Raw genomic sequence first — 12,500 nt, 5'->3', positions numbered from 1 at the left:
GACAAGTCGCCACCTCATCGCAGGGCCAACACAGATTGTATTGTGAGGCAGATGCACTAACCCTTCTCCACTGTGCTACCCAGTTTCTATCACCAAATAAACATTTTTTTCTACAGTGAACGTAAAAGCTGTATAAGGAGAATTGTTGTAAATGTATTATCATCCATTATTCTACAAACCCCGTTTCCATATGAGTTGGGACATTGTGTTAGATGTAAAAACGGAATACAATGATTTGCAAATTATTTTCAACCCATATTAAATTGAATGCACTACAGAGACAAGATATTTGATGTTCAAACTCATAAACTTTATTTTTTTTTTTGCAAATATTAATTCACTTTGAATTTCATGGCTGCAACATGTGCCAAAGTAGTTGGGAAAGGGCATGTTCACCACTGTGTTACATCACCTTTTCTTTTAACAACACTCAATAAACGTTTGGGAACTGAGGAAACTAATTGTTGAAGCTTTGAAAGTGGAATTCTTTCCCATTCTTGTTTTTGTAGAGCTTCAGTCGTTCAACAGTCCGGGGTCTCCGCTGTCGTATTTTATGCTTCATAATGCGCCACACATTGTGGCTGGGAGACAGGTCTGGACTGCAGGCGGGCAAGGAAAGTACCCGCACTCTTTTTTTTTACGAAGCCACGCTGTTGTAACACCTGCTGAATGTGGCTTGGCATTGTCTTGCTGAAATAAGCAGGGGCGTCCATAAAAAAGACGGCGCTTAGATGGCAGCATATGTTGTTCCAAAACCTGTATGTACCTTTCAGCATTAATGGTGCCCTCACAGATGTGTAAGTTACCCATGCCTTGGGCACTACTGCACCCCCATACCATCACAGATGCTGGCTTTGGAACTTTGCGTCGATAACAGTCTGGATGGTTCGCTTCCCCTTTGGTCCGGATGACACAATGTCGAATATTTCCAAAAACAATTTGAAATGTGCACTCGTCAGACCACAGAACACTTTTCCACTTTGCATCAGTCCATCTTAGATGATCTCGGGCCCAGAGAAGCCGGCGGTGTTTGTGGATGTTGTTGATAAATGGCCTTCGCTTTGCATAGTAGAGTTTTAACTTGCACTTACAGATGTAGAGACGAACTGTATTTAGTGACAGTGGTTTTCTGAAGTGTAGAGACGAACTGTATTTAGTGACAGTGGTTTTCTGAAGTGTTCCTGAGCCCATGTGGTGATATCCTTTAGAGATTGATGTCGGTTTTTGAGGGATCGAAGGTCACGGTCATTCAATGTTGGTTTCCGGCCATGCCGCTTACGTGGAGTGATTTCTCCAGATTCTCTGAATCTTTTGATGATATTATGGACCGTAGATGTTGAAATCCCTAAATTTCTTGCAATTGCACTTTGAGAAACGTTTTTCTAAAACTGTTTGACTATTTGCTCACGCAGTTGTGGACAAAGGGGTGTACCTCGCCCCATCCTTCCTTGTGAAAGACTGAGTATTATAGGGAAGCTGTTTTTATACCCAATCATGGCACCCACCTGTTCCCAATTAGCCTGCACACCTGTGGGATGTTCCAAATAAGCGTTTGATGAGCATTCCTCATCTTTATCAGTATTCATTGCCACCTTTCCCCAACTTCTTTGTCACATGTTGCTGGCATCAAATTCTAAAGTTAATGATTATTTGCACAGAAAAAATGTTTATCAGTTTGAACATCAAATATCTTGTCTTTGTAGTTTATTTAACTGAATATGGGTTGAAAATGATTTGCAAATCATTGTATTCCGTTTATATTTACATCTAACACAATTTCCCAACTCATATGGAAACGGGGTTTGTACTAACACAATTACGGTGCAAAAAAATGTCAGCATTAGAGGCAGAGAGTAGTATTAAACATTCTTGTATCCGTCATTTATAGCTACTTTGCATATTGCATGTCAATCTATCCTTCTCTCTTGGACTTGGAGTTTTGGTCTGAGCCTTTAAGAAGTGAGCAGGTAGCTGTGTAATTATTTCATCTTCACTCCTTTTGTGAAAAGAGGATATTTGGTCTTCTCTGAAGGCTTGATTGACTTTGTGTACTTGGCTGCTCACCAGGAGGCCAGTCTGCTGATTCTTACATGTGACGTCGTTCATAAAGACATTTTTCACTCCCTGTGTGTGTTTACACCGTCTGCAGGGCTCCCCGTGTGAAAGTTTAGACTTTAAAAGCACAAAGAGTGTCCTTTTGGACCCGCACACATCTTTAACGACCTGGGTGAAGTTGCAAGTCTTCTAACAACGCTGACATCCCTTTGTGCCGTTACACTTTCTAGAATGCTTTTTCTGACTAGTGATATCCCACCTTGTCAAAACCTCACACATGTATTTGTCTAACTATTACAGTTGTGTTTTTCACGGTGGCAGAGGGGTTAGTGCGTCTGCCTCACAATACGAAGTTCCTGCAGTCCTGGGTTCAAATCCAGGCTCGGGATCTTTCTGTGTGGAGTTTGCATGTTCTCCCCGTGATTCGTGGGTTCCCTCCGGGTACTCCGGCTTCCTCCCACTTCCAAAGACATGCACCTGGGGATAGGTTGATTGGCAACACTAAATTGGCCCTAGTGTGTGAATGTGAGTGTGAATGTTGTCTGTCTATCTGTGTTGGCCCTGCGATGAGGTGGCGACTTGTCCAGGGTGTACCCTGCCTTCCGCCCGATTGTAGCTGAGATAGGCGCCAGCGCCCCCCCGCGACCCCGAAAGGGAATAAGCCGTAGAAAATGGATGGATGGATGGATGGTCATTGTGTCATCCGGACCAAAGGGGAAGCGAACCATCCAGACTGTTATCGACGCAAAGTTCAAAAGCCAGCATCTGTGATGGTATGGGGGTGCATTAGTGCCCAAGGCATGGGTAACTTACACATCTGTGAAGGCACCATTAATGCTGAAAGGTACATACAGGTTTTGGAACAACATATGCTGCCATCTAAGCGCCGTCTTTTTCATGGACACCCCTGCTTATTTCAACAAGACAATGCCAAGCACGTGTTACAACAGCGTGGCTTTGTAAAAAAAAAGAGTGCGGGTACTTTCCAGCCCGCCTGCAGTCCAGACCTGTCTCCCATCGAAAATGTGTGGCGCATTATGAAGCGTAAAATGGACAGCGGAGACCCCAAACTGTTGAACAACTGAAACTCTACATAAAACAAGAATGGGAAAGAATTCCACTTTCAGAGCTTCAACAATTAGTTTCCTCAGTTCCCAAACGTTTATTGAGTGTTGTTAAAAGAAAAGGTGATGTAACACAGTGGTGAACATGCCCTTTCCCAACTACTTTGGCACATGTTGCAGCCATGAAATTCAAAGTGAATTAATATTTGCAAAAAAAAAATCAAGTTTATGAGTTTGAACATCAAATATGTTGTCTTTGTAGCATATTCAACTGAATATGGGTTGAAAAGGATTTGTAAATCATTGTATTCTGTTTATATTTACATCTAATACAATTTCCCAACTCATATTAAAACGGGTTTTGTACTTTTTTGTTAACTATTATAGTTTTTTGTTATTAACTATTATAGTTTTTATCATTTATGGTAATTTTAATTTAACTATTATAGTTTTTAGTTATTAATCATTGTAGTTTTAATGGTAGCTCTTATAGTTTTTATGTTAACTAATATAGTTTTTATGTTACTAAGTATTACAGTTTTTACGTTATTAACTATAATAGTTTTCATATGATTATTTTACTGTTATACTTTTTTGTTAACAATTGTAGTTTTTTGTTATTAACTATTTTAGTTTTAATTTGAGTAACTATTATAGTTTTAATATTATTTACATTATATTTTTTATGGTAACTATTGTAGTTTTTTGTTATTAATTATTATATTTTTAATGGTAACTCTTACAGTTTTTATGTTAACTAATATAATTTTTATGTTATGTTTTTACGTTATGAACTATAATAGTTCTCATATTCTTTTACTGTTATACTTTTTTATTAACTATTATAGTTTTTTGTTAACTATTATAGTTTTAATTTGATTAACTATCATAGTTTTTAATGTTATTTACCATTATATTTTTTATTTATAGTTTTTGATATTATAGTTTTAATGGTAACTCATTGTTTTTGTGTCAACTAATATAGTTTTTATGTTATTAACTCTTACAGTTTTTATGTTATTAACTTTAATAGCTTTTATAGTATTAACTATAATAGTTTTTATGTTATTATTATAGTTTTTGTTAATTACATGATAGATTGTATGTTAACTAATATAGTTTTTATGTTAACTATCATATTTTCTATGTTAAGTATTATAATTTTTATGTTATTAATATTATAGTTTTTGTTATTAATATTTTAGTTTTATATTTTAATTGTAGTTTAACTATTAGTTTTTATGTTTTTTACTATTATCCATCCATCCATCCATTTTCTACCGCTTACTCCCTTTTGAGGTCGCAGGGGGCGCTGGCGCCTATCTCAACTACAATCGGGCGGAAGGCGGGGTACACCCTGGACACGACGCCACCTTTTTAGTATTATAGTTTTTTATATTAACTATTGTAATTTTTATATTAACTATTATATTTTGTTATTACTGTTATAGTTTTTATATTATTAACTATTATATTACTATTATAGTTTTTTATATTAACTATTGTAATTTTTTTATTAACTATTAAATGTTATGTTATTAACTACTATAGTTTTTATATTATTAACTATTATATTTTATGTTGTGAATTATTATAGTTTTTTATGTAATTAACTATTATAGTTTGTTATGTCAACTATTATATTTTATGTTAACTATTATATTTTTAATTGTAACTGTTATATATTTTATGTTATTATTCATAACACCACTCCTTGGAGCAGCTCGGGGGTGTGTTAGATATTACCATGGCAACAGTTCACAATGTGATAGACTCCAGACTTAGACCAGCTCGGGGGTGTGGTTAGAATATTACCATGGCAACAGTAATTATTGTGATCGACCCCGGACTTAGACCAGGTAGGGGTGTGGTTAGAATATTACCATGGCAACAGTAATTATTGTGATGGACCCCAGACTTAGACCTGGTAGGGGTGTGGTTAGAATATTACCATGGCAACAGTTCACAATGTGATAGACTCCAGACTAGACCAGGTGGGGGTGTGGTTAGAATATTACCTTGGCAACAGTAATTATTGCGATAGACTCCAGACTTAGACCAGGTGGGGGTGTGGTTAGAATATTACCATGGCAACAGTTCACAATCTGATAGACCCCAGACTTAGACCAGGTGGGGGTGTGGATGACGTGACTGGTCAGAAATGAAAGCAGCACAGGTAGCACACCTTGACACAGGTGTTGCAGGTGGGAGTGGTCACTTTGGTGTGGTCCAATAAGAACGCTCCAATCTTCTTCGGTGTGCAGGTGAAGCGTTCCCGGAGCAAAGGAGGCCTGGCGGGTCCAGACGGGACCAAGTCTGTGTTTGGTCAGATGTGTGCCAAGATGAGCTCCTTCAGCCCCGACAGTCTGCTGCTGCCTCACCGCGTGTGGAAGGTCAAGTTTGTGGGTGAGTGTCCGGCTCCTCCCACAATGCGGCGTGGGGGCGTGTTTACAACGCTGGTGTGGGTCCTTCAGGCGAGTCCGTGGACGACTGCGGCGGCGGTTACAGCGAGTCCATCGCCGAGATGTGCGAGGAGCTGCAGAACGCCCTCACCCCGCTGCTCATCGTCACACCCAACGGCCGCGACGAGTCGGGAGCCAACAGGGACTGTTTCCTGCTTAACCCCGCCTCCAAGTCGCCGCTTCACATGACCATGTTCCGCTTCCTAGGTACCTGGCCAGTCTCACACACACCGCACCTGTGCTGACACCGCACCTGTGCTGACACCCCACCTGTGCTGACAATGTGTGTGCATGTGCTAACACTGTGTGTGTGACAACACTGGATATGTGCTAGTATTGTGTGTGTGCTAACACTGTTTGTGTGCTAATACTGCACGTGTGCTAATACTGCACGTGTGCTAACAATGTGTGTGGGCCAACACTGGATATGTGCTAAAAATGTGTGTGTGTATGTGCTAGCAGTGGCATGTGCTAACAATGTGTGTTTGCTAACACTAGACGTGTGCTAAAACTGTGTGTGTGCTAACAATGTGTGTGTGCTAACACTAGACATGTGCTAAAACAGTGGGTTTGCGAACGCTGGATGTGTGCTAACAATATGTGTGTGCTAACACTAGACGTGTGCTAAAACTGTGTGTGTGTTAACACTGCACGTGTGCTAACAATGTGTGTTTGCTAACACTAGACGTGTGCTAAAACTGTGTGTGTGCTAACACTGCACGTGTGCTAACAATGTGTGTGTGCTAACACTAGACATGTGCTAAAACTGTGGGTGTGCGAACACTGGATGTGTGCTAACATGTGTGTGCTAACACTGCACATGTGTGCACGTGTGCTAACACTGCATGTGTGTTGACAATTGCGTGTGTGCCAACACTGGATATGTGCTAACAATGTGTTTCTGTGCTAACAGTGGACGTGTGCTAACAATGTGTGTGGGCCAACACTGGATATGTGCTAAAAATGTGTGTGTGTGTGTGCTAGCAGTGGCATGTGCTAACAATGTGTGTTTGCTAACACTAGACGTGTGCTAAAACTGTGTGTGTGCTAACACTCCACGTGTGCTAATAATGTGTGTGTGCTAACACTAGACATGTGATGAAACTGGGGGTGTGTGAACACTGGATGTGTGCTAACAATATGTGTGTGCTAACACTGCATGTGTGCTGACAATGCGTGTGTGCCAACACTGGATATGTGCTAACAATGTGTTTCTGTGCTAACAGTGGACGTGTGCGAACAATGTGTGTGTGCTAACACTGCACGTGTGCTAACAATGGGTGTGTGCTAAAAAAAACGCTTGTGTGCTAACAATGTGTGTGTGCTAACAATGTGTGTGTGCTAACAATGTATGTGTGCGCCGACACTGGGCGTGTGCCAACATCGGGCATACGCGCTAACGCCGGATGTGTGCTAACACTGTGCAGATGCTAACACTGTGCAGATGCTAAAAGTGGATGTGTGCTAACCCTGGAAATGTGCTAATACTGGACGTTTGCTAACACTGTGCAGGTGCTAATATTGGATGTGCTAATAATGTGTGAGTGCTAACATTGGGCGTGTGCTAAAACTGGGCGTGCGAAAACACCGCACGTGCACTAACAATGCCTGTGTGCTGACACTGGGCGTGTGCTAACATTTGATGTGTGCTAACAGGAGTCCTGCTGGGCATTGCAATCCGCTCTGGGAGTCCACTAAGTCTGAATCTGGCAGAACCAGTTTGGAAACAACTCTCAGGAATGAACCTGACCATCGCTGACCTCAGTGAGGTAAAACAACAACTATTTATTTGCTGCAACATGAAATATTGTAAATATGGAATTTAGATTGTTATGAAGCACTGATGCTTATGTACACTCTAGATTAGGGGTGTCTAAAAAGTAATTGTTATTCGTACTGATTCTTAATCGATTTAAACAAAATCCAATATACAGGACTGTCTCAGAATATTGTGATAAAGTCCTTTTATTTTCTGTAATGCGGCTAAAACATGAAAATGTCATACATTCTGGATTCATTACACATCAACTGAAATATTGCAAGCCTTTTGTCCTTTAAATATTGCTGATTATGGCATACAGTTTAAGAAATCTCAAATATCCTATCTCAAAATATTAGAATATCATGAAAAAGTACACTAGCAGGCTATTCAACTAATCACTTGAATTGTCAAATTAACTCGAAACACCTGCAAGGATTTTCCCTGAGAATTTAAAACACTCAGCTTGGTTCAGTAAACTAAATCACAATTATGGGGAAGACTGCTGTCCAGAAAACCATCATTGATACCCTCCATCAGGAGGGTAAGACACAAAAAACATTTCCTAAAGAGCAGGCTGTTCACAGAGTGCAGTTTCAAAGCACATTCATAAAAAGTTTGTTGGAAGAAGGAAATGTGTCAGGAAACGCTGCACAACCAAGAGAGAGGACCTCAGCCTTAACATCATTGTGAGGAAGAGCCGCTTCCAGAATTTGGGGGAGCTTCAAAGACAATGGACTGAAGCTGGAGTCCAGGCATCAAAAGCCACTGTTCACAGACGTGTTCGGGAAATGGACTACAAGACAACGGAAGAAGCGTCTGACTTGGGCTAAGGAAAAGAAGCACTGGACAGTTGCAGAGTGGTCCATAGTCCTGTTTTCAGACGAAAGCAAGTTTTTTTTATTTCATTTGGAAGTCAAGGCGCTAGAGTTTGGAGGAAGGCTGGAGAGGAGCAACATCCAAGTTTCTTGAAAGCCAGCGTGAAGTTTCCACAGTCAGCAATGGTTTGGGGGGCCATGTCAGCTGCTGGTGTTGGTCCACTGTCCAGAGTCAATGCAGCTGTGTACCATTCATCCATCCATTTGCTACCGCTTATTCTCTTTCGGGGTCGCGGGGGGCGCTGGCGCCTATCTCAGCTACAATCGGGCGGAAGGCGGGGTACACCCTGGACAAGTCGCCACCTCATCGCAGGGCCAACACAGATAGACAGACAACATTCACACTCACATTCACACACTAGGGCCAATTTAGTGTTGCCAATCAACCTATCCCCAGGTGCATGTCTTTGGAAGTGGGAGGAAGCCGGAGTACCCGGAGGGAACCCACGCATTCACGGGGAGAACATGCAAACTCCACACAGAAAGATCCCGTGCCTGGATTTGAACCCAGGACTGCAGGACCTTCGTATTGTGAGGCAGACGCACTAATTCCCATGGTCAATCCACTCCTGAACTCAAGACAACGGAAGAAGCGTCTGACTTGGGCTAAGGAAAAGAAGCACTGGACAGTTGCAGAGTGGTCCATAGTCCTGTTTTCAGACGAAAGCAAGTTTTTTTTATTTCATTTGGAAGTCAAGGCGCTAGAGTTTGGAGGAAGGCTGGAGAGGAGCAACATCCAAGTTTCTTGAAAGCCAGTGTGAAGTTTCCACAGTCAGCAATGGTTTGGGGAGCCATGTCAGCTGCTGGTGTTGGTCCACTGTCCAGAGTCAATGCAGCTGTGTACCAAGAAATTTTAAAACACTGCATGCTTCCATCTGTTGAAAAGCTCTATGGAGATGATGATTTCATTTTCCAGCATGATCTGGCACCTGCCCACAGTGCCAAAACCACCAGTAAATGGTGTACTGACCATGGTATTACTGTCCTCCATTTGCCTGCCAACTCCCCTGACCTGAACCCCATAGAGAATTTGTGGGGTATTGTGAAAAAGAAGCTGAAATACACCAGACCCAATAATGAAAATGAACTAAAGGCCGCTATTGAAGCATCCTGGGCATCCATAAGACCTCAGCAATGCCACAGGCTGGTTGCCTCCATGCCACACCGTATTGATGCAGTAATCCGTGCAAAGCATTCCCAACCAAGTACTGAATGACATATTCAAATGTTTGATTTTGTTTTGCTCTTATAAATCTTTTTTTTTTACTTGGTCTAAGGAAATATTCAAATTTTTTGGGATAGCATTTTTTAGTTTTCTTAAGCTGTATGCCATAATCAGCAATATTAAAATAATAAAAGGCTTGCAATATTTCAGTTGATGTGTAATGAATCCAGAATGTATGACATTTTCATGTTTTTAGTTGCATTACGGAAAATAAAGGACTTCATCACAATATTCAAATTTTCTGAGACAGTCCTGTAGTTGATGTAGATGATCTATATCTGCGGTACACATTGACTTCTCTTGTTGCCTTATTTGTATTCGACTTTATTCAATGTTTGGCTGGATTTGTATTCAACAAAACCAGTTTCTTTGAAGAAATACAGAAATTGATCACAGCTATTTATGTTATGGAGTAAAGTGGTTAATTATCGAACTGGCACATAATGTTATTAAAAAGTATTGATTTTGAATCGATTCGTTCCCCGCAAGAACTGAATGCCCAAAGATTCACAGTTGCTAATCTAGCGCAATGGCTACAGATGGATGGATTTAGTTAGATGGTAGATGAATACATGTGAGTGTGGATGTATATGACAAGATGATAAGTAAACAAAATAGCGTCATGTCGGTAGGAGACGATAAATAAACAAAAGGGAGTCATGTTTGTAGAAGATGATAAGTAGGTAGAAAATGCTAAGTAAACAAAATAGCGTCATGTCGGTAGAAGATGATAAATAAACAAAAGGGAGTCATGTTTGTAGAAGATGATAAGTAGGTAGAAAATGCTAAGTAAACAAAATGGCGTCATGTTGGTAGAAGATAAATAAACAAAAAGGTGTCATGTTGGTCAAAGATAATTAAACATAATGGCGTTGTGTCGGTAGAAGATGCTAAGTAAACAAAATGGTGTCATGTTCGTAGACAATAAACAAACAAAATGGCATCATGTTGGTAAAAGATAAGTAAACAAAATGGCGTCATGTCAATAGAAGACGATAAATAAACAAAATGGCATCATGTAGCTAGAAGATACACAAAATGGCGTCATGTCAGTAGAAGATAAGTACAAAATGGCGTCATGTCAGTAGAAGATAAGTACAAAATGGCGTCATGTCTGTAGATAAATAAACAAAATGGCGTCATGTCACAGGAAGATAAGTAAACAAAATGGAGTCATATCAGTGGATAAATAAACAAAATGGCGCCATGTCGGTAGAAGATAAGTGAACATAATGGCGTCATGTAGCTAGAAGAAAAATAAACATAACGGCGTCGTGTTGGTAGAAGATAAGTAAACAAAATGGCGTCATGTCAGTAGAAGATAAGTAAACAAAATGGCGTCATGTCGGTGGATAAATAAACAAAATGCCGTCATGTCTGTAAAAGATAAGTAAACAAAATGGCGTCACGTTTGTAGAAGATAAGTAAACAAAATGGCGTCATGTCACAGGAAGATAAGTAAACAAAATGGCGTCACGTTTGTAGAAGATAAGTAAACAAGATGGTGTCATGTCACAGGAAGATAAGTAAACAAAATGGCGTCATGTCTGTGGATGAATTAACAAAATGGCGTCATGTCACAGGAAGATAAGTAAACAAAATGGCGTCATGTCGGTGGATAAATAAAAAAAATGGCGTCATGTCACAGGAAGATAAGTAAACAAAATTGCGTCATGTCACAGGAAGATAAGTAAACAAAATGGCGTCATGTGTGTGGATAAATAAACAAAATTGCGTCATGTCACAGGAAGATAAGTAAACAAAATGGCGTCATGTGTGTGGATAAATAAACAAAATGGCGTCATGTCAAAGGAAGATAAATAAACAAAATGGCGTCATATCACAGGAAGATAAGTAAACAAAATGGCGTCATGTCACAGGAAGATAAGTAAACAAAATGGCGTCATGTCACAGGAAGATAAGTAAACAAAATGGCGTCATGTCACAGGAAGATAAATAAACATAATGGCGTCATGTCACAGGAAGATAAGTAAACAAAATGGCGTCATGTCGGTGGATAAATAAACAAAATGGTGTCATGTCACAGGAAGATAAGTAAACAAAATGGCGTCAGGTCGGTGGACAAATAAACAAAATGGCGTCATGTCAAAGGAAGATAAATAAACAAAATGGCGTCATGTCACAGGAAGATAAGTAAACAAAATGCCGTCATGTCACAGGAAGATAAGTAAACAAAATGGCGTCATGTCACAGGAAGATAAGTAAACAAAATGGCGTCATGTCACAGGAAGATAAATAAACATAATGGCGTCATGTCACAGGAAGATAAGTAAACAAAATGGCGTCATGTCGGTGGATAAATAAACAAAATGGTGTCATGTCACAGGAAGATAAGTAAACAAAATGGCGTCATGTCGGTGGATAAATAAACAAAATGGTGTCATGTCACAGGAAGATAAATAAACAAAATGTCGTCATGTCACAGGAAGATAAATAAACAAAATGTCGTCATGTCACAGGAAGATAAATAAACAAAATGGCGTCATGTCACAGGAAGATAAATAAACAAAATGGCGTCATGTCACAGGAAGATAAGTAAACAAAATGGCGTCATGTCACAGGAAGATAAGTAAACAAAATGGCGTCATGTCACAGGAAGATAAATAAACAAAATGTCGTCATGTCACAGGAAGATAAATAAACAAAATGGCGTCATGTCACAGGAAGATAAATAAACAAAATGGCGTCATGTCACAGGAAGATAAATAAACAAAATGGCGTCATGTCACAGGAAGATAAGTAAACAAAATGGCGTCATGTCACAGGAAGATAAGTAAACAAAATGGCGTCATGTCACAGGAAGATAAATAAACAAAATGGCGTCATGTCACAGGAAGATAAGTAAACAAAATTGCGTCATGTCACAGGAAGATAAGTAAACAAAATGGCGTCATGTGTGTGGATAAATAAACAAAATTGCGTCATGTCACAGGAAGATAAGTAAACAAAATGGCGTCATGTGTGTGGATAAATAAACAAAATGGCGTCATGTCAAAGGAAGATAAATAAACAAAATGGCGTCATATCACAGGAAGA

General features: G+C 39.8%; 1 protein-coding gene across 7 annotated transcripts in view; it reads left to right on the top strand.

The window, feature by feature from the left end:
- herc2 (HECT and RLD domain containing E3 ubiquitin protein ligase 2) overlaps positions 1-12,500 on the top strand; it is a 274,014-nt gene that overhangs the window by 234,316 nt on the left and 27,198 nt on the right. For all 7 annotated transcript variants that reach the window (XM_061888270.1, XM_061888266.1, XM_061888265.1 and 4 more), the window contains exons 85-87: positions 5,384-5,525; positions 5,594-5,788; positions 7,238-7,350. In XM_061888270.1, the coding sequence (XP_061744254.1) occupies positions 5,384-5,525; positions 5,594-5,788; positions 7,238-7,350 (450 nt within the window). The remainder of the gene's footprint in view (positions 1-5,383; positions 5,526-5,593; positions 5,789-7,237; positions 7,351-12,500) is intronic.

Source organism: Nerophis ophidion, linkage group LG26 (assembly GCF_033978795.1).
Source record: "Nerophis ophidion isolate RoL-2023_Sa linkage group LG26, RoL_Noph_v1.0, whole genome shotgun sequence".
In the NCBI taxonomy this organism is placed as follows: domain Eukaryota; kingdom Metazoa; phylum Chordata; class Actinopteri; order Syngnathiformes; family Syngnathidae; genus Nerophis; species Nerophis ophidion.
The sequence above is the reverse complement of the archived record's forward strand: the minus strand, read 5'-3'. Positions and strand labels throughout refer to the sequence as shown.